General features: G+C 39.9%; 1 protein-coding gene across 8 annotated transcripts; it reads left to right on the top strand.

Moving 5' to 3' along the window:
- Positions 1-10: 10 nt before the first annotated feature.
- Positions 11-26458, top strand: CEPT1 (choline/ethanolamine phosphotransferase 1). Of its 8 annotated transcripts, none has more exons than XM_081009875.1 (9): positions 11-152; positions 1952-2361; positions 8484-8631; positions 11072-11213; positions 19563-19647; positions 22982-23113; positions 24257-24415; positions 24772-24897; positions 25382-26458. In XM_081009875.1, exons 2-9 carry the CDS (start codon positions 2023-2025, stop codon positions 25499-25501), a joined length of 1251 nt encoding a protein of 416 aa, XP_080866001.1. In that variant the 5' UTR covers positions 11-152; positions 1952-2022; the 3' UTR covers positions 25502-26458. The 8 variants fall into 8 exon arrangements, with proteins under 8 accessions (XP_080866001.1, XP_080866003.1, XP_080866002.1 ...); XM_081009877.1 differs by having other exon boundaries at positions 17-152; positions 1956-2361; XM_081009876.1 differs by having other exon boundaries at positions 152-282; positions 1956-2361.
- The last annotated feature ends 256 nt before the right edge of the window (positions 26459-26714 follow it).

Below are 26714 nucleotides of genomic sequence, written 5' to 3'. Positions count from 1 at the left end.
CCTGCCGCCGGCCCGCGCGCGCTCCCGCCGGCTCCCCGTTAGGAGCCTCTGCCCGCTCGCGCGCCCGTCCTAAGCAACCACCAACCCGGCCTTGTTTACGGCAGCCGCAAAAGGGACGTAAAAGCGCCGCCTGGGCGAAGAGGCTGGTTGAGGTAAATGCCGGGTGTTTTTCGGCGCGGTTCAGGGCGATGGTCTCTGTCGGGCGGGGGGCGGTGTTGGTGGTGGGAACTCGGGCTTCGACGGCGCCGGGTCTCCTCCGGGCCCAGCGGAGAGTTGGCTAACGTGAGTTCTCCCCCCACCTCAGCCACCGGGGTCCTTCGGCGAGTCGGACCGCGGGGGTCTCTTCTCGCTCCCTCAGCCTGCGGGGCATCTGCGCAGGGGATGGTGGGCGGGTGGCTTGCGCTAAGCGGACCCCGGAGGCTGCCCTTGCCGTTGGCTCCTCTCCCTAGCCGCCGCGCCTGGGAAGGTGCGTGGCTCCCGGTGCCAGAGAGCGAGAGAGACAGGAGGCTGGGCTGCCGCAGTTCGTGTCATGTCAGTCAGTCCTTGGAGCCGTGTAATCGGAGCGGGTGCCACTGCTGGGACAAGTCAAAACAACCACCCTCCGCGCTACAAACACACACGCAGGCATGCCACAGTTTGCGTCAGGTACAGGCGTGGCAGGCTCAGGACAAGGCTGCACCTAGTGTCTCGAGACCGCGGGAGGGTCAGCCTTGCATGGAGTCCAGAGCGTTAGCCCAGGTAGCGGCCCTTCAAGGTCTCAGGTATAGTTCTTTCAATCAGCCTCGCCGCCTGCTTCCCTTCAGCCGCTATGGCATCCCTGTTCTCTTTACAGGAGGCTTACATGCAAAGTATGTGCCCTGACAGTGAAAGAGTGGTGCTTTCACTTCCCTAAGGGCAGGTGTGGGATTTCCTCATCCCCTCCCCCCATCCTTGGAGTAATTTTTGCAGCCTGGTGACCAGAGAGGAGACTTTGGACTGGATCTTGGCACTGTGCTTTTTCTTTAGTTTGTGACTGTTGATACTGTATTGACTCAGTGCTTCTGACCTGCTTATTTAACTGAAGTGAATTATTAGCAAGGGTCTGGCAAGCTTCTGTTGTACTTTTAAAGGACAGATGATTTCTGGAACTCTAGGCAATCTGAGGGAGTTCAAGGAAAAAAATGCTTTCATTTTGTGTCATCCGTAAGACTTGAGTAAGATTTCTTCAGTTTTATCTCTTTATCTTCTATTTATTTTGCTGAATCCTGTAAAAGTTTTCTCCTTTCCTGTGCTTCTTGTCACTCTTTGCAAAACTACTTCTCATATTGCAGCAGATGGATGCTTTCTGCTTGTATTAATAGCAAGGAACAAATAAAAAGGTGTTCTTTGAAGTACAAACTTAAGTTTCAGTTAGAGAAATTGGCATGTCCAAATGCCCCCAATCAAAAAGAGACCATTTATTAAACTTGTTCCTTGTATTTACTCTCAGATAGTTCTAGTCCTTGTTCTATGTCCCTGTATATGTCCAGATTCTCCTAAAGTAGCTTTTAGTTGTGACAAATGGCTGCTAAATGCCATGTTGGTGGCCACAAACTAATAGCAAGTCTTGGCTGATCTGTTTTCTCTATCCCGAGCCAACTTGAAGAACAGCATAGCCTGGAACAGGCACTGTGGCCATGCTCACATGTCATTGTAAACTGTAAGCCATGGATTACCATGCATGAGCTGATTGCACATCCTTTGCTCACCCCAGCTGGGAAGAAACTAACCATGACTTCTGCTGTCTTCATTTTATGGTTCCTGTCTAATTGTAGTGGGGGCACTTTTTCTGTCACGTGAATCTCTGAGCACTGTTTGTTTTGTTTGTGAGTAGGCTTGGGCCTTCAAATATCTCATGTTTTGCTATGAAACACTCGAGACATTCCTGACAGCTTTCCACCTGTTACATTAATCTAAATACTTTATGTTCCAGATAGACCAGGATCTTGAGATACTTTACAACGGTTAAAATCTGTCAAATACAATATCAAGGCTAATAAATCCATGAGTGGGAATCGATCCGTGAAGAAACGATGTGGGGAATTGCAGTTGGAATCCCCTGTGCGCTATGGTCATGTTCCTTCAGCAGGATGTACATTAAGCAAACTGCTTCAATTGCCTACGCCACCTTTGACAAAACATCAGCTAAAACGGCTAGAAGAACACAAGTATCAAAGTGCTGGACGGTCCCTGCTTGAACCATTAATGCAAGGTTACTGGGAATGGTTAGTTAGAAGAGTACCAGCTTGGATTGCCCCTAATCTGATTACAATAGTTGGACTGATAATAAACATCTGCACAACCATAATATTAGTGTGTTATTGTCCGACAGCTACAGAGCAGGTAAGCTAAATATCTCTTAACGTTTCTTTGAGGAAGGGATTGTACTCCTGTTGAACGGCTCAGTATTATATTTACTTTGGTGTTCTGTTAACAGACATATCTGGAGTTTTATGTATGTAATTTTTGCTCTTAAAGGATCTAAATTATGTTTCTAAAATTCCCAATAATACTTTTGCACAATCCTTAATTATTTCAAAAAAAGATACATTGTTCATTTTCACAAAGGTTTTCATAATATCATGAGCACTATGCAATGCATGTTGACTGATGTGTGACAGAATGTGAGAATGATAGAAAGTTTAGCAGTGGAGCTCATAAAATTTGTAACAAGGGCAGAGATATCAAACATAAACATGAAAAATATGAAGAATATCAAAATGCCTCTCTCCCAAGGTCTGATACTACCAGGCTCTTGTCATTCTCTGAGATCTGGAGATTTAAAATGTTTTAAAATATATGTGGGGGGAAGCAAAAGTTGAGCTGTTTATTGTTGGAATTCAGCTATCAAATATTGGAGGACTCTGCACACATCACACCATTGCAATAGATCTCTTTTCCTTAATTCAAGAAGCTTTCTGTAGTACACGATCTCAGTTTTCCTTCCATCTGTACTGCTGTGAAATATATATGTAATAAGCTCTAAGTGACTCAGCACCCTACTAATGAAACTTGCTTATGCTGAGATACTTGTTTTTCTGCCTTTACTTATGTAGTGTTTAGCAGCTGCTTAGCAGGATTCCTGCTTGAAAACTTATATGTGAAAGGGATTACTACTGATCTGTATTGTGCTTCGCCAGGCACCTATGTATATCTATATAGATAAAGTGAAGATTATATAAATTTTTGAATAAATAAAATATAAATAGCATGTTAAAAATAGAATCTTAAGGTTTGAAAGCATCATCAAGTATTACCTAATTAATCTCTCTTCTTCTAAGAAAGGAGCAGGTTCACCTTAAGTTTCTTGACAGATGCCTGCACATAATGGAGATTCCCCAACTTCTCAAGTAGTTAGTTCAGTGACTGTTCCAAATATTAGGGAATTCTAATTATACCTTCCCGTATTTTGACTCTAATCAATAGGTAAATAATCCCCCCCTTCCTTCCCTTCCTGCATCTTGGTTCTTTCCTAGGATAACCATACTTTCTTCTTTTTACTCTTCTGGCAATTGATCATTTTTATAGCTCTTCACTGGATCTTTTCCAATTTTTGCACATGGTACTCCAAATGAGGCCTTATATCAGGGTGGAAAACCTCCATCCTGTGAGCCTAATCTGGCCCACCAGACCTCCCCATTTGGCCTGCCACACCATTTTGGCCAAGGCATGCCCAGCTGCCTTGACTTCATATACAGTGCTACCTCCGGTTACAACTTAATTTGTTCCAGAGGTCCATTCTTAACATGAAACCGTTCTTAACCTGAGGCGCTCTTTCGCTAATAGGGAGTCCCGCTGCACATGCGCCTACAGTGCGTGACTTCCACTCACATCCTGGGGCAAAGTTCGCTTCCAGGAGCACCTATTTCCGGGTTAGCGGAGCTCATTACCTGAAGCGTTCGCAAGGAGGATGGTATGTAACCAGAGGTATTACTGTACGGTGTCAGGTGTGGGAAGGTAAAAAGGTGGTTGGGTTGGGCCAAAGGTAGCTTTTGAAGCACCACTGTTAGTTGGTTGTCAGGACTTCAAGCACAACCTCAGCAGTTTTGCAAGCCTCTTTGCAATCCTCAGCTCTGCTAGGAATCCCAATGATCAGCTGGTCATCAGCACTTTGAAGAGCTCTGTGCAGTGCATTAAAGTCCCAACAATCAGCTGATTGTCAGGGCTTCAAAGCCCCGTATCACTCAACATCATTGTAACATCAGGTGCTTGAGAGGTGGGCAGCCCCACCCATGTGTCAAATTTGGCCCATGAGTTAGAAGAGATAAGAAACTGGCCCATTATCTGGATGCAGTTTCCCACCCCTGTTGTTGTTGTTCATTACATGTATTACTTACCCTTCATGAGCATGTCCCAGTGTGGGTTACAACAATTTTAAATTCAGTGTTATAACTGTTAAAATTGATTACAATCAAAGGCATAAAGTGGGCCCTGAAAACACCCATTTCAAGTATCAAAGGCCAGGGTAAAGAGGTGAGTCTTCGGCATTTGCTGGAAGCTATATAGTGAAAAAGCCAGTTTCACCTCTGTGAGGAGGGAATTTCACAACAGAATTCTCTTTTCCAGGCCGCCACCACCCTGAACTTCTGAGAGGTAGAACTACTAAGATGGTCCTTTCTGCTGATCTTCACATTTGGGGTGAGGGGGTGTCTGTAGAGAATGAGGCAGTCTTTAAGATATTTGAGTCCTAAGTCACTTAGGGCCTATAGGCTCAACAGAACAATATTATTGCCTATGGCAGGGGTGAGGAACCTCAGACCCAGAGTCTAAGAGAGGAATTCAGCGTAGCACTAAGCAGATTGCTCCATCAGCGCAAGCGTTACTATTTTCCTGATAGAATGAACTGTCTTCTTCCCACATGTGCTGTTCTGGGGTTTTTTCCAACCCTCCCCCAACACCTGTTTGTGGGGCCATGGGGGGAGGATAGGGGGCTTCTGCTTATGGGACTATTTAGTGAAACTGAGCCATAGATATTGCTCTCCAGGCCTCTATCTGCAGCCCATGGGACTCTCCACAGACCACCCAGTCTTCCTAGGCCACACTTCTTAAAGGCTTTGCCTAACACTTCTTCATGTGTTTTTGTCTGGTTGAAATGTGACCTTAAACTGTGATGACACCTCTTGCTTGCCTGGATGAAGGGATGACTTGCTTTGCATGGTTGAAAGGAAGAAAGTTAAGAGTCACTTTACTCTGCCCCCTTTTACTTCTGGACCCTTGTACAGCTTGGCATGTGCTCCCCCGAAATATTCCCCGTGAGGTAATGCAGGCTTTGGACTAAAAAAGGTTCTCCATCTCTGGTTTACATAGTCTTTGAGGAATTGCTTCAGTAATAAAAGTAAGCATTTCATTGTCTCTTTTGATTTCAGGTCAGATTGTTGACTTGTGCTAATTTTGTTTTTGTTAGTTACCAAAAAATCTTTAGTAATGCTACTGCTTGTCTAGATCTTGTTTTCAAAACTCACACTTTTCTCTATTATAGCTTCCTTCCCTTTGAATTTTGAATTTTTGCAACAAGTGTTGGCAATCCATCCTAATCTGTGGTTTTTTGTGTATTTGCTGTCCACTTCTTCATCCAGATAATTAATGAGGGCACAGGGCAGCACTGTGGCCTTTGCATAACTCCACTTAATACTTCTTTCTTATATTTAATCTGTCCATTAAGTACTACATCTACCTTTTAGTATTATTGAGTATTTCCAGTTGCTGCTCATCCAGACAAGAGCAAAATTAGGAGTACAAATAGTCATAAGATTTTGGGGATCAGTACTTCTGGACCTGCACTGTACAAGTAAAAGATCCCATGGATCTGGCATTTTAGAAGAACCACTTTATTCATAAGCACAGTTAAACTCTGCTATCAATAGAGGCATTTTCCTCCTGACAACAATCCAGTGTGAGTGTTGTACTTTGTATCAGACTCTCAGAACACAATTGGGAAGGCCTTGAGACACATCCTTTATCTTGTAATTCTTGTTTCCCTAAATATTTAAGGTACTTCTTGGAAACCCCATATATGCTGAAGTTACTTAGTTACATCTGTCTTGTTTATTTATTTCATATGTCTTCCTCATACTCATTTCATAAATATACATGTGTGATTCAATGTCACCTTCTAAACAATGAGCAAGAATGCTGCTTTACTACTACTACTACTAAGTTATTCTCAAGTAGTACAAGTATGTAAGATAGTACTTTGCAAACATCCAGCTGATTAGCAATCCTTGAGAAGTACAAGTTGAAATATATTGAGTTACAGTTAAAATCCTGCCTCAGCTCTTTGAGTAACTATCTGTATATACACCCTGAGACATGCACAGAGTTGTTTCTGTAAGACAGGGAAAGAATATTTACTTAGGCTTCTGATGATGTTTAAATAGAGGGGGAGGAGAAAAATAGAGCAGAGAAATTATAGTTCGAGGCGACATTTTAGGGGAAGTGTCATAGAAATATATAAAATGACTAGCAATAGTATTTATTACAAAATTGAGATTAATTGATACAGACTTAGGCATTGTTGCTCATCAAGGCATTAAAAATCTAGATCAGCATTTATGATATACTGCTGTATTGCAGAGCACTGTTTTGGTTTTCCTTTTGAGAGTGGGATTGATGGCTGGATCAGCATATTTTTTGCATAATATTGTTACGGCAGTATACAACTTATATTTTATGATCACCCAGTAAAGCAGACAGGCTTCATACCTTATAAGAAATTATTATTTCTTTGTGTAAAACCAAAAAATGGCAAAAAACAGAAAAAATATTCACCAAAACCCAAATCACTCATATCTATATAGCAAAGGTTTGTTGAAATTTTCTCCCCTTTACTGCAGTTATCTTAAATACACATTGGTAGTTAAATGTTAACTATTTCAAGAATGGGTGCCAGTTTGTTTCTAGGGTGGTATGCAATAATAAAATGCAGGAATCAAACATTCCCACTTGACATGGGGCCTTTGAAATTTCTATGCATTTTTGAAAATGTATTGAAATAGTGATTTAGATTATTTGAGGCTTTGGCCCAAATGAGCTCTGAAAATTTCCCCATTCCTTTGTGTATCTTAAGCATGGCCAGAGATTGCCTTTTTACATTCTTGGCAAGTAGGATGCAGTGTTTCTAGTCCTGGTAAGAATCACCTATAGGAAAGCTAATGTAGTGCTCAAAGCTGGAGAAGTAATTGTGTGAACAAGTTATTTACTGAGGGCTTTATATAGTATTGACATTTTAAAAATCTAAGAAATTTGGGAAGTAGCCTAATCCTAGACATTGTAAATGTTTGGTAAAAATGTGTGCCATAGAATCTGTGCTAAGGGTAAATTTTGAGAGAATTTGTTTCTTTCCAGTATGTTACATAAACTGTAAAACTAAGACAATAACAGTGCATAGTTTGTTATTATTTTATTTATGTGGCACCTTATACGCAAAGATATTAAAGTGATTTACATAGTAAATAAATATGAAAAACTTACAAGTGATCAAACATTCCCACAAAGTTGCCAAAGTACACATGTCCTGCTATAAAACTATTACAAGCCATCACAATAACACTGCAAGCAGCTAAAAAACCACCCACTGAGAGTGAGTAAGAGACAGATGTCAACACTCAAGTGTTTGGGTGTATAAAACAAAGTCACCACCTGGTGCAGAAAATATTTTGGGAAAGTCTGTGGCTCAGTGGTGGAGCTTTCATTTTGCATGCAAAAAGTTACAGGTTCAATATGTGGCATAGCCAGGTAGGGCTGGCAGAGACCCCTGTCTAAAAATAATGCAGACCTACTGCCAGTCAGTGTAGATAGTGCTGTGCTAGATGGACCAATGGTCTGACTTGGCATAAGGCAGCTTCTTATGTTCCTGTGTTATGCTTGGAGCCAGGTATGCTTTTCTGGGATGAATGTACCAGAGATCCATTACAGAATTAGGACTTGTTGGACTTTGAGACTTATTCTCAGGTATCCTGCACAATACATGGGTATTTGGGAGTGGGACCTATTGAGCAGAGTAAAACTAGCTTCATGTGTCAGATTAAACTGTAAGAGTACTTGAGGCAAACCATGTCATCACAGCTAGGTTTTCCACACTCCAGAAAAGTGGGAATATTTATAACCTTTTACAGATACAGTGGTACCTCGGGTTAAGTACTTAATTTGTTCTAGAGGTCCATTCTTAACCTGAAACTGTTCTTAACCTGAAGCACCACTTTAGCTAATGGGGTTTCCCGCTGCTGCCGCGCTGCCGGAGCACAATTTCTGTTCTCATCCTGAAGCAAAGTTCTTAACCTGAGGTACTATTTCTGGGTTAGCAGAGTCTGTAACCTGAAGCGTCTGTAACCTGAAGCGTATGTAACCCGAGGTACCACTGTAGTTAAAACTGGGAATAAATTTGCAGCATGGGAGAACCACATCTGATTTAAGACCCTGTAAACTTTTTATTGACATTAACTGCAGTCACATACTTTCTCTCTTAGGCACCTGCTTGGGCATATATTGCATGTGCTTGTGGCCTTTTCATATACCAGTCTTTGGATGCTATAGACGGGAAGCAAGCGAGAAGAACCAATAGTAGTAGCCCTTTGGGAGAACTTTTTGACCATGGCTGTGATTCACTGTCCACAGGTATTATGTCATATATTACTGAAATATAAGGGTCTGTTAAGTGGTTTATACTTTGAAGGATACTTGGGATACTGAACTGCTGCTGGGAAGTTTCTGCCTTTGCACATGAGTCTGGGAATGTTCTGATCAGTTCACATTGAGTTCATGAAACAGTGTACCCTGACAGAAAGAAAAACTTTTGGCGCTCTGGCAGAATGAAAATAATGTACTCTGATTGTATAATCCTGTGCCATCTTTCAAGGTTTAGCTAGTACGTTTAATACAGAATCAAAATTTCACTAGGTGATTTTAATTTCTTAGTAAATAGTTTAAATTCTTATTTTAAAATGACAGTAAATCTGAAGTATTAAAATATTTGAAATATGATTGGGCATTTAGATTTTTAATCTACCCCCTGTCCAGATTCTTTGAACAAAGATGCAATAAAGTAGAGCTGAGTACCTTAAACTATAGTTAAAAGAAGTGATGGTTTAATGTGAGAGTGCAGCATGCTTGCACATACCACTGAAATCACAGGCACTTCACCCCTGCACCTGCCATGTTGCTGGAAAGCAGACCATACATAGTCTGGTTTAGTCTTGCATCCAAACCTGGACTCATGAATCCTTCCCACCCCACAAAAAAACCCCACAAACCATAAGTGGTTAGCATACCTTGGTTTTTCCACGTGTTTGGAGAGAAACAAACCACAAGCCCAGGTTCTGGGGTAATGCATTCTATGCCACTCTGTGGTTTGTTTCCTGGCTGGAGCACTTAGGATGCTACACATTCACATTAAACAATAGCTTATTTGAATTATGGTTCAATGTGATGTGCAAACTGATCTGAGTCTTTTAGTTTCATTCTCACTTCATTATTGTTGAAAAGCACCATGGTTTTCCAGTTCCCCTGGAATTTCAAACAAATCCTAGACATCAGAAGGGAGTTTATGAAAGATTATAAGGTTGTTTAATAAGATGCCAGAAATTGAGTTAGCCTACATGCTACAACTCAGGGAAGCTCCTGAGCCTCAGGAACAAAGGCTTTGTGCAATCCCTCAACTTGTCCAACCAAACTTGAAGCCAAGTGCACCTTAGGCAGAGTCTCTCTGAGCTCTTACCTGTGTCCATGTGATGGACCTCCCTTAGTCTCAGCCCTGTTCCTGTAGGTGGAAAGGACTTACAGAGATTATATGTCGAAACACTGCTTTGCTTTAACTTGGTCCAGTCCCATTCACACATGGTCAGTGATTGCAAGTGCCTAAGACTCAGAAGCTTCACAAACTGTCCTGTAGGCTAGCTCAGGGATTGCACAATTCCTTGAAGCCCCCAAAGTAGCTTTAACAGGTTTTTTAAAAACATTATCTAAGATGTGACTAGTGTGCAAAATTTGGGTACAAAGCACACACACACACACTGAAACTGTATGTGTAATTTTCTTAGCTGTTGGACCATTTTGTCAAACTCACTGAACATCCAAATTTTGACATGAAAATTGAAATTGTGATATTTTAGCACAGTTTTGCTGTAAGTTGGATGTTAAATATAAAATAGAATAAAACTTTTAGTTAAGAAATAATGTTTAGTAAAACATTATTTAGCACCCCTAAACCTACTAAACAGAATAAAACATGAAGAACCTCTGATAAAAACACTAAACAGTCTCATCCAGTTGCAACCAAAATTAGCTGTGCTGCTTAAAGTGATGCTTAATGCTATGATACATTAAGTACCAGTAGTTGAGTTCCTGTCTAACAACCTGTGTACTAAGTACTTTGCTACAAAAGGGCAGCAAAGTGAGCAAAGCTATTTCAAATACTGCTTCATCAATTTCACGCTCCTTTACCTTGATTAGGGGAAGCAGGAGGAATTATAACACAAGAAAAGGAAACAAATGTGCTTAATCCTAATAGTCAGATTTCTCCTCTTTCCTATTATGTTTGCAGAATTACAGTATCAATCTAACAATTCTGGATCTGCTGTAGTGCCACATTAACTTAACCATAACAGAATTGGGCTGCCCAGTGGTTATGAAATGTTACTTACCATGCAGTTGTCTTATGTGTGTCCGCTTGGAAGTAAATCTCACTCCATTCAATGAGACTTACTCCCAGACAAGTGTGTTTAAAATTTGCAATCTAAATCATGCAGTTATTAAAACTCAATGGTAATTTTATTTTCATATTTAAAATGTGTAACAGTATAAATTCTGATGGAACTGAGAACCCACCAGCTTTCTCTAGTTTAGTTACTTTGACTGTTGAAATTTGTTTCTGACTATACTTTATGCATATATTTGATCTTGAATCTTAAAATTCTTATGACCATGCATCAAAAATACAGAGCAGTAAGTAAAAGAGAGTGCCAACTGCGTACTACAGACTATTGAACACATTTGTTTGTTCATTCTTTGCTTTTGAAATCTGTAATCTATGCTCATTTTAACTGATTTTTTTCTGCAGTGTTTGTGGTTTTGGGAACGTGTATTGCTGTGCAGCTGGGGACAAATCCTGACTGGATGTTCTTTTGCTGTTTTGCTGGAACGTTCATGTTTTACTGCGCACACTGGCAGACATATGTCTCTGGAACATTGCGCTTTGGAATGTAAGTAAACCACCTAAGAGAGAAACCTAATATTGCCAAACATTACACTGCTAAGTGATTAAGTCAGTCAGAAGAAACATGCAAATCTGTAATCTATGGAAGAGTATATTGAAGCAATGTTTTGGCCTAAACAAAAGTAGTGCTAATTAAATTGTTCTTTCAGTTAGGCACCTTTTCATCATAGTGAATAATCAGGTTGAAAATAATCAGATGCAGAGGCACCAACTTGCACCAGAGATTGGGGCAGTGTCACACACATGATGTCAGGAGGCGGCTCAGCATGGTGCTGAGTGCAGTGCAGCTTCAGTGGCCAGTGGCTCCTCTCTCTCATGTGGCCTCTTTCCGTGGGAGGAGGAGGAGCTGGCCACTGAAGTGTGCCATGCTCGGTTCCACGCTCGGTCTCCTCCACCCTCTCAAAATTGGGGCCCCCAAAATAGCTCGGCCTCCATGGTGTCCCTGATCATAGAGTTTATTAACAGCACAGATTGATTAGGAATAGTGTAGGAATTAGAGACATAATTAGGTGCCATAATTAGCTGTTTTTTCCATTTTAGACCACAGTCCAAACTCCCTCCTCTGGTTAGCAGGGCTTTGTTAAGCCGTGGAGCAACTTTTGCACCTGCTGCTCATGGTGGCCATCGTGGATGGTGGGGGCAGGGAGGGGGAGAACTTTAAAAATTATTTTTAACCTCTCTTGCAAGCCTAAGCTCATTCTGAGTTTTGGCCCACCAGACGTTCCCTGCAACTGTTGGCTACTCGGGTATACTCTTCCTTTGTGATTTCCCCTTTCTTCCATTTCTTATACATGGCCTTCTTAAAACTGAGTTCATCTGTAAGCTCCTTATACAGCCATACTGGTTTCTTTAGATGCCTCCCGCTTTACCTGCTTTGGTATGCAGATACAGGCCAGAGGAGAGGGAAGAAATGAGTGGGAAAGTTTAATGGAGTGCGCTGGAGTTCAGTGTTGCATAAAAACATTGCAACACTAGCTTTGAAGGGCAAAAGTAATTCAAGCAAACAAGAGTGTTGGGTAAACTTTAAAAAAAATGGGGAAAGGAAGGACAGTTGCCAGGATTAATCCCTTCTGTCTCTCAAAATTACAGTGGTGTGTTAATTACTTAATATTAAAATTAGTGCCTCAGAAGGGCATTGCTTTCTTGGAGCATTAATAATATCATACATCCAGTAGAAAATAGACAAATGTAGGCCATTCAATTGCTAGTATAGAAGCTAAAGTTTCTCTCAGGCTGAAGTGAGAGTTTCTCTCAGGCTGAAGTGTTGCAGCCTAACTTTCTTTCTGCAAATTCTAAGATATGCTTATTGGAATCTGTGTATATGTCTATTTTTTCTATTGCCCACCCTTCTCCAAACTCAAGATAAATGTTATGTAGCTGTTTTATGCAGTGATTTCATGCAATTGTCTTTGACCCACAATTCTGGATTTTGGTGAGCTCACTGAACTCCAGCTTAGGGAGTCACTAGGCTGTCACTGGGTTAGTTAGTGCATATCATGAAATGAAACCCAAGCTTGAGTGTAACACGAGGTGAGACATAAGCTTAGCAGCTTTGCTGGCAAAAAGAACTACATAATATTAAATAACACATCTTTAAATATATGCTATACATTTACATTTTTACAGTTTGAAATGTACACTAATTAACCAAGTTTGTTTTATTTGACAAAGCAAGAAAGAACAAGCATTCTGTTCTGTAACCTTTAAGAAAATGTGTTATACACTTCGAAAAATATGATTAGTTCATTTCAATCTGGTAGACTGTGCTAGTTCAGCTAGCTTTGTTTCATTAGGTCTTCTCTTTTATTTAAATGCAAATGTTTTATTATAATGGCCTAAAAATGGACTTGAGTAGCTGCGCTGAGTATAACTAATGCTGACTATTACCCAAATGTTTAAACACAGCATTCAAAAAATCAGATGCATTGCTTAGATTGCAATAATTGTTTACTTTGCATGTTGAATGCTGTCGTTATTTTTTAAAATGTTCCTTTCTTTAGCTTTACCTGTCATGGAATGTTTCTCCTTTCCTAAATACAATTCACGTTTTAGTGCCTATTTTTAATATAGTGGTTACAGATCACTAGTTAAGGATTTAGCAGGTTTAAAAGGCAAAAAAAAAGAAAAAAGTATTGTTTCTTCCTAAGTTATAAATTTACTGACTAATCAAATCAGAACATGCAAATTATTGTCCACACCCATCTCAAGGGTAGGAAGCTTGTTTAGCAATAAGTGACCTGACATCTTCTCGCATTCGGCTTTTCTGTCTCCTATCCTCATTGCGGTGCTACAAGGTATAATGCTAGTGTCACCAGTTACCATTCATACAATTTGAAGAGTACATTTTTACTAGATTCAAAGCTTCATAGGTAATGTTAAAGCAGGAATGATAGTTGGGGGGAACAAGCCTTAACAATACATGGTGACCGAAACTTTAGCTAAATTTGAAAGTAGACTGTCAGCCTTAACGTGGAATATTTTAATAAATATAAAATAGATGCACAGCCCCCTTACATTCTTCTTACTGCTTTATTTACAAAGAGACCAGTGTAAGTGCTTAAAGAATCTAGTGTGAGTAAAGCTTCCTTCTTATAGCTGCTTTTCCTGAGTACAGTGGTACCTCAGTTTCTGAACTTAATGTGTTCTGGAAGTCCGTTCTTAAACCAAGGTGTGCTTTTCCTAATGAGGCCTCCCGCCACCGGTGCCCTTCCATTGTTCGGCTTCCGTTCGTAGACCAAGGTAAAGTTTGCAAGCCAGAATGCTACTTCCGGTTTTGCGGAATTCATAAACCGAATAGTTCGTAAACAAGACTGTTCGTAAACTGAGGTACCACTGTAAAAGCAAAGTTTACACACAAGTTTAAGTAACATGATTGTAAACATATTATCTTTATTTGCATTCATTGGGTTAAAATATTACTGTTACAACTGACATAATATTTAGTTTCAAATTTCATTGTATTCAGTATTGTTATTGAAAATGTAAATCTTTAATTTCAATTTCTGTGGTGTTTGCCTAGTAATTTGTATTTGAATTATGTATGCTTTTATAATATTTTCAGACTCCTTATGAGTACAGTCCAAATCCATTAAACTCAATGGGCACTTTACCATTGACGTCAGTAGGATTGAATAGAATTGTATGGGATGTGGATTTACTACTGCTTTTCATTTCTCTCTATAATTGTAATTGCAACTGTCATAACATTCTGAAGGAGATTACCCTGATTTAAAGTCTGTATCCTTAATTGTGTGTGAAAATCTGTTCTTATGGAACTATTAAGCTGAAGATTTCTAAGCAAGCTGTTTTTAAATGTTTCTTTCCCTCACACATAGATTTGATGTTACAGAGTCTGAACTCTGTCTTGCAATAATTCAGCTTCTCACAGGAACTCTGGGACCTGGGTTCTGGAATAACACGGTAACAGATACAAATCAGTGTTACCCAATGAACAATGGCATGAAATCTCTAGAAGCAGCACCTTTTTGTCATGCACAGAGTAACTGCAAAAATGCCAATTGTTTTCCTGGTGATATTTCATGGACATTTGTTTTAAAGGCAACTCATAATGACTGAATGAAAAATAAAAACTCACTCAGATTATCGAACTTTTCCGCCCCTGTTTACTTTAAAACAAAACAAAAAAAGCTTTGTTTTGAAACTCTGGTGTTTTCTCCCTTATTGGCTACTGTAAAATATACAGAACTGACTTCACCTCTTTGAAGAGCAGAATGCCAGAGTGGTGGAACCATCTCTGTACATAAGGTCTGGATTAATTTTGTTGGAACACCTTTGGAATATTTCCTCCCTTTTTTGCTAGAAACCTTTCCACCAGGAAAAAGAATTGTTTACATAGTTAGCTATCGTGAAATATATTGATGTTAGAAAAGTATTTTTACAGGGCAATCCTAACCATTTCTACTCAGAAGTAAGTCTTACTGAATTCAGTGGGACTTATTCTCAGGTAAGTGGGGTTAGGATTGCAGTTTTAGTCATGTTTTAGAGTTCCTTGCCCTCACGCTTAGGAAAGAGCGCTATAGGATCTTTCCTAACCATCTTTGTAATAGTGATGTAATTTCCTCATAAACCGAAGTTCCATTGCCAGCTTCCCTTTACCTAGATATTAGGAAAGTAAATTCAAGCTCTTAGAAGGGGTTTTGAGCTTTCTGTTGCTTGGTAGAATCCCGTATGAATATGTTATTTCTTCAAGATGACATAATTCTAAGAAAGCAACTAAACTTGGGTCTTCTGAATCTCTCAATATCTTGCTTAACTTTGCTGTCCTTTTCTTGCACCTCTTTCTATTAATATTATATGTGAAAGCAAAAGTCATTTCACACAGAAAGATTGCTGGAACAACCTTTCTCAGTCTAATTTGTACCTGTTGCCAAGTAGCATATGGGTGTTGTTTTTTTCAGTACTTGCTAAACTTAGGGATTGAAGTCTGTTTCACTCCTGATACCGTCAAGCGGGGTTGGGTTGGGGAGTCCCATTCCAAACAAGACTCTCAGGCACATGGGCATGGGAGCTAGCTGTACTCTGTTCATACCGAAAGGAAATACTGATTACCTTGGTCAAGCATAACTGGCATATTGTATGAAGCAGCATAAAGTTTGGATGACTTGGTGTGGGGCAAAAAACAAGCTGCAGAACAGACTGCTGGTAAGTTTGAAACAGAGAGTCAGCTGTGCCGGCATGTAGTATCAGTAAGGCGGGGGGGGGGGGATAGCATTTATATCATGCTTTCAGCTGTTCAAATGCATACATGGGGTCTGTAATCCTTATAGCAACAATGTAAGGTCCTGAGGAGGACAGATGCTGGGGCATAGTAGCTTCGCTGAAACCTTGTAGTGAGTAGTGGTTGAGGTGGCATTTGAACTGAAGACCTCCTGGTTTGAGGGATGCTCATACCGTAATAAAACTCAACAGGACCCTGAATATTTTTTTCACGAGTTTTACAACTAACTTGCCCCAACTCTGTGGAGCGGCTGTCATTTTTATTTCTATTTTCATATATGCATCTGATCAGATTTTCTTAAAAAAGCAAGACAAAATGAGTACATGGCGAAATGAGGACTGAGGTAGAATGGCTCCTGGAGTTGCACATAACTGACTGAGCATTTTGTGGTAAATAAGCTGCACCCGTGAAAACTATTAGACAGAAGGTGTCCCACTTGGTTTCAGAGTATGCACCACCACGTGGTCTTTCGCAGGTGCAATCTTTTAAAATTCCCCATCTCAGTCTAATAGAGCTGCGTTCCACTAAATAGAAAGATTTAAAAGCTTGCACCCATGAAAATAGTTTTGGAGGGAAACCCAATGCCCACCTGAACACCCTTGGGTTGGCAGCATTCTTTGTAGGGGCTACCTGCCCCCGTTGATTTTTACACATACTGCCATCAAAGACACAGGCATTAGAAAGGCCTGCAACTCTCCCTGACCCTGGCTACCCTTGACAGCTTTGTGCAGCCAGGAGATACCGTATTTTTTGCTCTATAAGACTCACTTTTTCCCTCCTAAAAAGTAAGGGGAAATGTGTGTGCATCTTATGGAGCGAATGCAGGCTGCGCAGCTATCACAGAAGCCAGAACAGCAAGAGGGATTGCTGCTTTTCACTCCGCAGCTCTTTCTGTTCTGGCTTCTGAGATTCAGAATATTTTTTTTCTTGTTTTCCTCCTCCAAAAACTAGGTGCGTCTTGTGGTCTGGTGCGACTTAGAGAGCGAAAAATATGGGTATATATATCCCAGTGGGACTTCTTCTAGTTGTACAAAGTTGTCATTTAGTAGGTGGTGTGTGTGTGTTGGGAGTAAGCTAGAAATTCTGACTCAGATTTTATCAGAACCAAAGAATAAGTTGGTGATTTGCAGTATGTGCCTCTTTCAGGCCAGTAATATGGCCTGCAAGTTCATATCTGAACCTGTGCCTGGTGAGTTTAACTGGCACCTCAGCTTTGTACATTTAATGTAAAAAAGTTGAGATCTCACATCTTAGATTTTAAAGATGTAAATGATGCATTTAATACCTTCAAACATAAAATAATGGTTAATAAAATCTGAATTAAAGCAAAAATAGTAAATTGAAATGCAGACATTATTTCTTTCACAAAGTCAATTTATAATAGGGATCCTCCCTGACACAAACATAATTGATAGTGCAAGTGTGGTCCTGAAATGCTGATCATATGTGGGACATAACATGGATTTAACACAGTTTGTAAGTATTTGAAGGGAGTGTTTTGAAAATGTTATAGTCTCTCATTGTAAGACTTCATATGTTAATCTATTATATTTTCTCACAAACCCATCCTGTTCCCACTTTCAGATATTTCTTCCTCTTCTGTACTCTCTCTGCTGCCTCAGTTTTCTCTTTGACTAACAGTGTGATTTACACAAGTTTGCTTAATCCAGTTCTTCTCTGTTCTTGGTGTATATTTCCCCCCCTGCCATCATAGATGAAACTAATTAAAGTTTCTGAACCAGTAATTGCATCTGCCACAACAGAGTATTAAATGTTATGTTAGCAGTGATTTGAGGCCAAACATTTGTTAGAAGTTATGAGCCATACACTTAACCAAGTGCCTTCAGAAATTATGTAACTCATGCTGGGTGTGAAGACACTTTCCTTTGTAATTGGCCCTTGGATGCGGGCACATCCACATTTGGCTTTGGAACTTGAACCTATGTAGATTGTAGGTATAAAGTACATATAAACAGAAGCATTTCATTTCTAGTGCTAAGGTCTACATTATGTTTCTCTTGTGAAAATAAGGGAGTGCATTGGTGTCCATTAGTAATGCCTGTGGAAAAGAAAGAGAGTAGAAAGCATGTGGCAAATTAAGAAACCATGATTTATTTATTTTTCTTTATATTATGTACATACAATTATATACTTTATCATTATACAAATGGAGTATGTACACATATGCAACTTTTTTATTACTCTCTGTGAATTCAGCAGCATTCCTTCTCATTCATGAAAGACAAGGCAGGATTATCTGAAATTAAACTTTTATTGTGACTCATGGAAGAATCTTAATCCATCAAACAGAAAGTCAGCACTGTCAGCTTTGTTGGCATTGCTCACCTTTGAGAAGAGGGGAGGGTACCCAGGAATGTGCCCTCACTTTCTAACATGGTCACCTGCTTAGCAGGACCACTGTAGTCCACAGCCAACCATGGCCTCTTAGCTAATGAATCTGCATAATTAACAATAAATGGTGAAAACATGTATGCTGCATGCAGTCTTTACATCGTTATATGGGGCTACTCTGAGTATGGCTTATTCATACTACCCATAAGTGTCAGTTGGCCTATTAAGGAAGACCCAAACCCCACAAACTTCAGAGTTGCAACCAAGTGCCCTTCAAAAGAACAGCACTAGCTAAGACTAGTAGAAAACAGTGGTGTTGATGGTTCACTGAAGGTGTAACACTGCCAAGCTCTTCACCATGGTTAAGATATTGGTAGCAAGCTGCAGGCTTGCACCCTTCCTCCCTTCTCCGGTGCAAATCCCCCTTACCTTATTTGCCTTAACCAATTTGGTGCTACTCAGGGATGCTTCTTAACCAGGGTTTGCAAACCTGCTTCAAACCCTGGTTAGCGTTAACCATGGTCACTGCCCGAAGGTATCACATTTAACCATGGGAAAAAATAAAGAGGGAAGATTTATTATTGAGAGGTGAGGGTCCTAATGTCTTATCCATGGTTAGGAGACTGGTAGCAGTATATCAGTTCCATGCCTACGTGAATAGCAGGACAGAATGAAAGGAGAAAGATTGTGATGAGGGCAAACATTTTTTTCAAGAAAGTAAGACTCGGAATTCTTTTTTTTGGTGGGCAAGGTTTAATGCTTACATTTCTGCAACTGCTTATGGTTAGCTGAAAGAAGTAAACAAGTTCCAACTTTTCCTTTTGGCCACACTCCTAGACAGTCATGGTGTAGGTAGGAGAGAAGCAGAGGTGCAGCCAGAGGGGTTTTGAAAACCTGTCCAGCAGCCAGTCATCGGTGGAATGGGAAATCTATCTTGCACTTAAAACCAGTTTGCCTATACAGCCAGTTGATTGACTTCACTAGAAACCTTTAAAACACCTCTGGCTATGTATGTTTGACACATGCCTGCTCTAGAACTGTCTAGAATTGCGACCCCTAACTAGATCTCCATTTTCTGTGCTGTGATGTTAACAAACAGCGGTACAGCAAGAGTATATCAAGAAAACATTTTCTCCATTGTTTTGTTTTACCTTGTGCATGATAGAGGAGCGCTGCCATGCTTGCAGATGGATTATAATTGGCTTTGAGTAATTGTGCTTTTTTGGCTTTTTTGTACCTAATCAGAATTGATGTGACTGAAGTTCAAGTCTTCATAATAACCATGCATTTACTGGCAGTGATTGGAGGACCAACATTTTGGCAAGCGATGGTAATTCTGTTCATCTTGTATATCACATGTAACTTACATTGTTTATTTTCCCCAACCCATTTTGTTAATACATTTAGAACAGTATCTCTTTCCTTTTTGTTGGAGAGACCTTCCCATTTTGGCCATACTGCACTGGTTCATCCCACAAGATATTTAAAGCATCATTCTTTTGTATTATGTGCTGCCATTTAGGCAGAGGGAGCCCAACACATACTCATTAAGGAGAAACTTGGTCTGTTGGTTGAACAAAGCATTCACATCTTGATGGACAGTTCACAAATCTGCTAAATTTGGAAAGGGAGGACTATTGCAACTGGATGCAGATCCTGAGCGTAAATGCGATGGCAGTGGTAAATCTTTGGTAACTATGTCCGACTAAATAATTTTTTAAGATGATTTGGCTGCCATAGTTGCTTGAGCATGCTATATGTATGTCTACTAAAATATAAAAATTTGGTCCATAACATAGCTGTGTGTGTCTTGTTTTGTAAGCTATCTTAAAATCAAAAGCTAATTTGCTGCAAATCAAATTTCTGCTACAATCTAATTATACAATAAATAAATAAATAATGTGGAACTTGCAAAATGTGAGTTAATGTTAATGTGAGTTACACTCAAAAGGAAGTGGTGTGTCAAGAAAAGCCTGGTTAAATGTAAGCCTAGCTTTCTTTGAAGTATAAAACACATAAAAGTATTTTGAAGTCTGCTCTGAAAATTTAATATGGTGCTATTTATATACACAGTGGGTTTTTTTATATTTTCTTGACAACTGCTGCTTATTTTGGTGGTTTCTTATACTGGGGAAAAAAACACAACTCCACTTGTATAGAGGAAAATGTATCATTAAAATGTTTGCTTATTATTTCAATTGCACATGTACTCAATCATTCCACTTTTCTCTCTAGGGCCTTTCTGTGGCACTTCAGCATTTGCCCAATAGTTTCACAAGACAATAGAGCAATATTCTGTTCACAGCTGATGGAAGAGAGACAGAAGGCGGGGGGGGGGGGGAGGGAGCTGATACTATACTGCTGTTACCTTCTATGCCTTTTGTTAACCTTGCTACTTAGGTATGCAGCTCAGCAAGGGAGATGGAAAGTGCACAGCCTCCCAAAGAGTAGATGAATGCCTGCATAAATGTTTATGACATGATGGGAGAGAGATAGTTATGCTGTTCCTCACCACTTTTAAAAAAAAAAATTAAAAAGCACTTCTTTTTAAAGCTGCAGTGGTGGTGTGTGCAGCCATTATAGAATCAAAAAATGATTTGTTTACAGAGTTGCTTGTTAATAGGAAAATTTGGCTGATTGTCATTAATTGACTCATAGAATTGTAGAGTTTGAAGGGACCACGAGGGTCATCTAGTCTAGCCCCCTGCAATACAGGAATCTTTCACCCAGTATGTGGCTTGAACCCATGGCCCTGAGATTAAGTTTCATGCTGTACCAACTGTGCGATCCCAGGTCTTGGCTTAGTTTGGATGATTGTTCAAGTCATCATAAAACATGGTTTATGAAGCTGTGAAGCAGTATTTACTTAATTTAATTAATTGTTAAATTTCTATACTACCCTTCACCCAAAGATCACAGGGCAGTTGACAATATAAAAACACAAAAATACATACCAAACAAACAACAATAATCCCCCACACCACATTTTAAAAGGCCATAGATGGTTTAATTAGCCAAAAGCCTGTATTAGGGTTGAGTGTCCCACTCCTTCCCCTATTGTGTGCCAGCATTGGTGTGAAGTTGCTGTTACACTCAAACTGTGGGACTTTGATTTAATGCCAAAGGGCGTGGGATGTCCTGCTCCCCACTGATTTGTCAAATGGCTTTTGCAGCACCATCTGTGTGTGCGTATGTTGCCAGTGTGACAAGACCACCCTCTAGTGTCTGCCACTGACAAGGAACTAATGGCCACTGGGATGTTGCACCCCCTGCCTGCCAGGAAGAAGACATGGCAAGGGGAAGATCAGCCTGGTTCCATCCATTAGCCAAGGAAACAGCTGTTCCAGGAAATTTGTTCCCCACCTCTTACGCTTAAAGAGAACACTGCTACAACTGTCAGTTGTCCTGGGACTTGTGAGAGCATCCATCAGCTTACTAGGCTGTGTATGTGTGAGCTTGGGTGGATTTGCTTTATTACCCCTTACTTGTAAACTGTCTTGAGAATCATTTGATTGAAAGGTGAGGTATAATCTTCAAATTAAATAACAAGCCCCTTTTGTTTCTTTACAGTTCTCTTGGTTTTGTTAAGTTCATATCACTGTTTTTCAAGTACTGTTCTTAGTTCAAATTTCAGGGGAAGAGTTTCAGAATAATACCGTAGAGTAAGTGCAACATCCCTACCAGCTGTAGTTTGGTGGTGGTGAGGATTTTGCAAATTAATTATATAAAACAGATTGACGGTGGCTGTTCAGAATTGACAAAAGGAAGTTCTTTTTCCACATAATGCTGTTTTGCCTAGGGGATTGAATGCCACAAGATCCAGTGATGACCACAGGCATAAGTGCCTTAAAAACAGAATTTGATAAATTCATGGAGGGTTGATCAACAATGACGGTTATGCATGATAATGGAACCATCATTTTTCAGGGACAGTATACCTTTGTCAGATGCTGGAGACAAACAACAAGGAATGTCGTCACCCTATTGTTTAGCTTTACGAGCATCCCAAGAACATCTCTCTGGCCACTGTCCAGGGTACAGAAATTGACCATGTTTTCACCCAGCACTGCAGCCCCGTGTGCTTATTTTTCTATTTGCTTTTCTTCATTTCTAAGCTCTTAACATGAAAATTTGAAATATATTGAAATGTCCTTTCCTAATTCTGGCCTCTATGTGACTTCCAATTTCTTTATTCATATTATTTAATGTATATCTCACCTCCCCTATAGGAACTCAAGGGGATGTGCAGGTTCGCCCCCTTTTTTCCTTCAGAACAACTTTGTAAGGTAGAGTAGGGTGAGAGTAGAGTGGGGATTTGAACCCTGCTCCTGCCAGTGGCAGGTCAACATTAACTACCACACCATACTTCATGGATCCTGGTTTCTGACCACCTCAGAATGGAAACCTAAATACTGACTCCTATGTCCATTCAGTACTGTCTGCTCTCCCCAGGAATAAGTTCTCAAATACTGATATTTCTCCTGTGTGTCATCATGGATACAGGTCTTCAGCTTTCTGAAAGGTAATGTGTGAAAGAATATTGTACCCCCTGTTCTTCCTAGGTAGTTCCCAAATACTAGATTTGGAAAAGTGGAATGTTTGAGTTTACTTGAAATCTAGAATTCTTTAAACTGTGTCCATATTTTTCTTCCTCTCCTGTTAAGATTCCAGTGCTAAACATCCCAGTGAAAATACTTCCAGCTCTTTGTACTGTAGCAGGAACCATATTCTCCTGTACAAACTACTTTGGTGTGATCTTCACAGGTGGTGTGGGCAAAAATGGATCAACTATAGCAGTGAGTTTTTCTTTACGTTTTGGGTAACTCAGTCTCCCTTTTCCCCTGCCAGTCTTTAGAATGCTATATGTCTTTGAGTGGACTCGTTTTATTGGTATGGTCTTCTACTTTGCATACTGGCGTAAGGAACACAGTTGGAAAGGAGTTTGGCCGTAGAGTCCTGTTGCCTATCAAAACCTCTTTCTCTGTGCTCAGTACAGAAGCCAAGCAAGCTGCTGATGGAAGATATTGGCAACTTTTCCCATTGGCAACTTGCTGAGAAAGGGAGCCCCCTTTCTCAGTGGCTGGCAAAGATCATCATGTATGAATGTGTGAAAATTGAGAAGTGTGTGTGTATGGAATGTGGGCAGGATGTTTGTGTCATCAGCCCTGCTGACCACTGACATGGAGACCCCAAGTTACCCTTGAGGGAAGGGAGCCCTCGAGTTAAAAAATATTCCCTCTCCCAGTCTAAATGAAACATGCAAATGCTTCAGGGGCTTTGGAAATGAGGAAATTTCTTTTTTTAAAAAAAAATCTGACCCAGAAGTCCTATAATTTTCTGACATCATTTTTATTTTTGTTTGCCTGCTGGTTGTTTTAGGGTAGATTCATAGATTTCACATGGTAAATGGTTCTCCATTTTTCACCGATGATGAAATAACCATGTCTCTGATCTACCACACTTATTTTCAGATTTTAGTACAAATGTGGATCTTCAATAAATGTGTTTGTGGGTTTTGCATTTTAAACTAAGATGGTTGACTTTTTAGTATGTAGTGATAGACATTGTTTTTGTTTTGTCATCCAGATGAAAATATCTGGGCCACTTGTGCTTTAAAAATTCATCTGCTCACATCTGTTAGGCTAGAACTTGGTAAGAATTGCATTTCATCAAGCTGTTTTGTGACTGAAATTGCACTTAGGCCGGGCATGCAGCACTAAGTTCACCATGCCTGCTTTTCTGTTAGAGACTCCAACCACACAGCCAGGTGACATCCTTCTCTACACTTCCTTACTGCCAGCTGAGTGGATTAAAGAAGGTAGCGTTAGAATGTTACAAAAGGACAGTCAGCCAGCCTCCAGTTGTTCTGGAGATAGCATGTTGAGATACTCGTTTCTGTAATATGCCCTTGATAAATACAAAGCTCTTTCTCTGTGTAGGGAACAAGTGTCCTTTCACCATTTCTCCACATTGGATCCGTCATTGCGTTAGCTGCTATGATCTACAAGAAATCTGCTGTGCAACTCTTTGAAAAGCATCCTTGCCTCTACATACTGACTTTTGGTTTTGTTTCTGCTAAAATAACTAACAAACTGGTGGTAAGTTAGAGAATTTATTTTATGAGGTGTCCCATAAATACAAACAAAGCACTTAACTCTTATTATTTGCTGGTCTCATATGGTATACTTTGTTGTGAAAGGTTTACTTTCTTTCTCCAGCTGCAAACAACGATTTTCCAAACTTCTTTCAAATACTGCATTTATGAAAGCTGTATAGTGGTATATGTAATGATACGCCTCATTTGCTTCCAACAGAGTATGCCCTGGGAAATTGGTGATAGCCCAAGCTATAAAGAGAAATCAGAATTCAGTTGTTTACCCCTCCCCTCCAATATTAAATTATTCAGTATAGATGCTGAAATAGAATATTTATGAGTTTTAATTTTTCCCAACAGGTTGCACATATGACCAAGAGTGAGATGCATCTGCATGACACAGCATTCATAGGCCCAGCACTCTTGTTTCTGGACCAATATTTTAATAGCTTTATTGATGAGTATATTGTACTTTGGATTGCCCTGGTAAGTATTTCCTTATTTTTCTGGGCATGAAAAATATCCTTGTGTGTTCTTTCACGTTAATGTAAGCAACTTTAGTTTTGCAGCAGTCTAACGAAAAAGAGGGAATGGTACAGAAAAAATCTGGGCAGCATAGATAAGTTTCCAAGCAGTTGTTTTATTCTTGCATGCTGGCATACATTTGGGGGTTTTGTTTTGGATTTGATTTTTAATCTTGTTTTATATTTAGTTTATTGTACATAACCTAGAGAATTCATTATGAGGAGTCGAATATCAATGAATAGGGAATATATACCTGCGGCTGGAGATTGGGGAAGGCTGCTTTAGAGTTTAGAAAAAGCCTTTTGTTTCAGAAAGACAAGGATAATTCTACACTTAACTGAAGAGAGGAACCCATTGCATAGAGAATGGATACAAAATTTGCAGAACAAATTATTTCTGAGCCTTTATGTTTGGATGTCACATGTAACTTCTGTTCTTCTTCCAGATCTTTTCCCTTTTTGATTTGCTCCGATACTGTGTCAGTGTTTGCAATCAGATCGCTTCCCACCTTCACATCCATGTCTTCAGGATCAAGACCTTTTCCACATATTCTAATCATCATTAGTTAACTTGGTCACTGACACAATAAGAAATAACTCACAACTGTTTTCTACAGGAGAGATTACAAACATACTGAGGAGACTATGAAAACTGGAGCAGATAGGAACAAATCTAATTTATAATAATGTTGTATAACTTCTACTCTTTGTTACTCCTTAGCTAGCCTCCTCCAACAAAAGGGGAATCCCAAGCACTCTCCAGTCAAACATGCATATTGCCTGCTCTGCTGGTTGTGTGCCCAGGAAAGCATGCAGAGAGTAAAGCTTTGTCTTTGTAATTACCTTGACTACACGGCATAAACTCTTGGGGAAATGGATTCCCAATAACAGAGTACTCTAATACAGTGTGATTACAAGCTGTAAGACAATTTGCTTTCTAATTTTAAGAAATCATCTATTAGTAAAAAAACCTCACTTAGTACCCACTCAAAAAATAATAAATAAGAGTTGAGCTTGTGAAACACAGTTCCCCCACTAGCTTTTGTGGCTGGAATGTCTTTGACTTTTGAGTCTGGACTGTGATCTCATTATTCACCTGTTACTGATACCAGAGGTAGATTTTTAAGAATCCAAAACGACACTTAGGCACAGCACTGTCACTGGAAACCAGGCATTTAAAGTGCCATCTTTGCAAGCAATCCACTGTGGCTGGGCAGTCTCTGTTCATTTCAGTTGGGTGGTGTGTGTCTGCTGAATTCAAGTTGCTCAGCTGCTGTGCTTGTTGAACTGCACCTTTTATCTTTAAAATTCTACCCCCGGTACCCTGTGATGTGGGGGTGAGCGTCCGCATGCGGTAGTGTGGTTATCTCGGTTTATTTTATTTTTTAAAAAATAAACATTTAAAGAATTTATTTCTGTTTTCTTCAGTGGAAAGTCTATACAAAATTTACAGTTACTTTTTTTGTATAAAATTTATGCAAAAATTTATTTCTGCTCTTTAATAAAGAAGAAAATTCTCATAACTGTGACCATCCTTATGTTTATTTTGAGCCATTCTGTGGAATATTTATTTGGACTGATAAAAGTGCATTCCTGCTGTCAAAGCGACTCCATGTTTTGCACATAAAATATTTAGTTTCTCCTAGCAAAGGCTTCTTGCGAAGCAACTGGGACAAGCCTTGGCACAAGGAAGAGCACTGAGCGTTCTGAAGGCTAAAGGTGGCTGAGGGGCCTCAGGAACAAGGAATGGTGGCTCCAAGTGCAAAAATGGAGGTATGC

The sequence above is a fragment of the Podarcis pityusensis genome (assembly GCF_964106645.2).
Source record: "Podarcis pityusensis genome assembly, chromosome: 6".
NCBI classification, from domain to species: Eukaryota; Metazoa; Chordata; class Lepidosauria; order Squamata; family Lacertidae; genus Podarcis; species Podarcis pityusensis.
This window is presented reverse-complemented; position numbering and strand designations above follow the sequence as displayed.

Bases quoted from the DNA above. Each gene is read 5' to 3' on its own strand.
- CEPT1 (XM_081009875.1), top strand. From the start codon at position 2,023: ATGAGTGGGAATCGATCCGTGAAGAAACGATGTGGGGAATTGCAGTTG. The intron at 8,632-11,071 runs GTATTATGTCAT...TTTTTTCTGCAG, and splicing joins CTGTGATTCACTGTCCACAG to TGTTTGTGGTTTTGGGAACG. The intron at 19,648-22,981 runs GTAATTCTGTTC...TCTCCTGTTAAG, and splicing joins CAACATTTTGGCAAGCGATG to ATTCCAGTGCTAAACATCCC.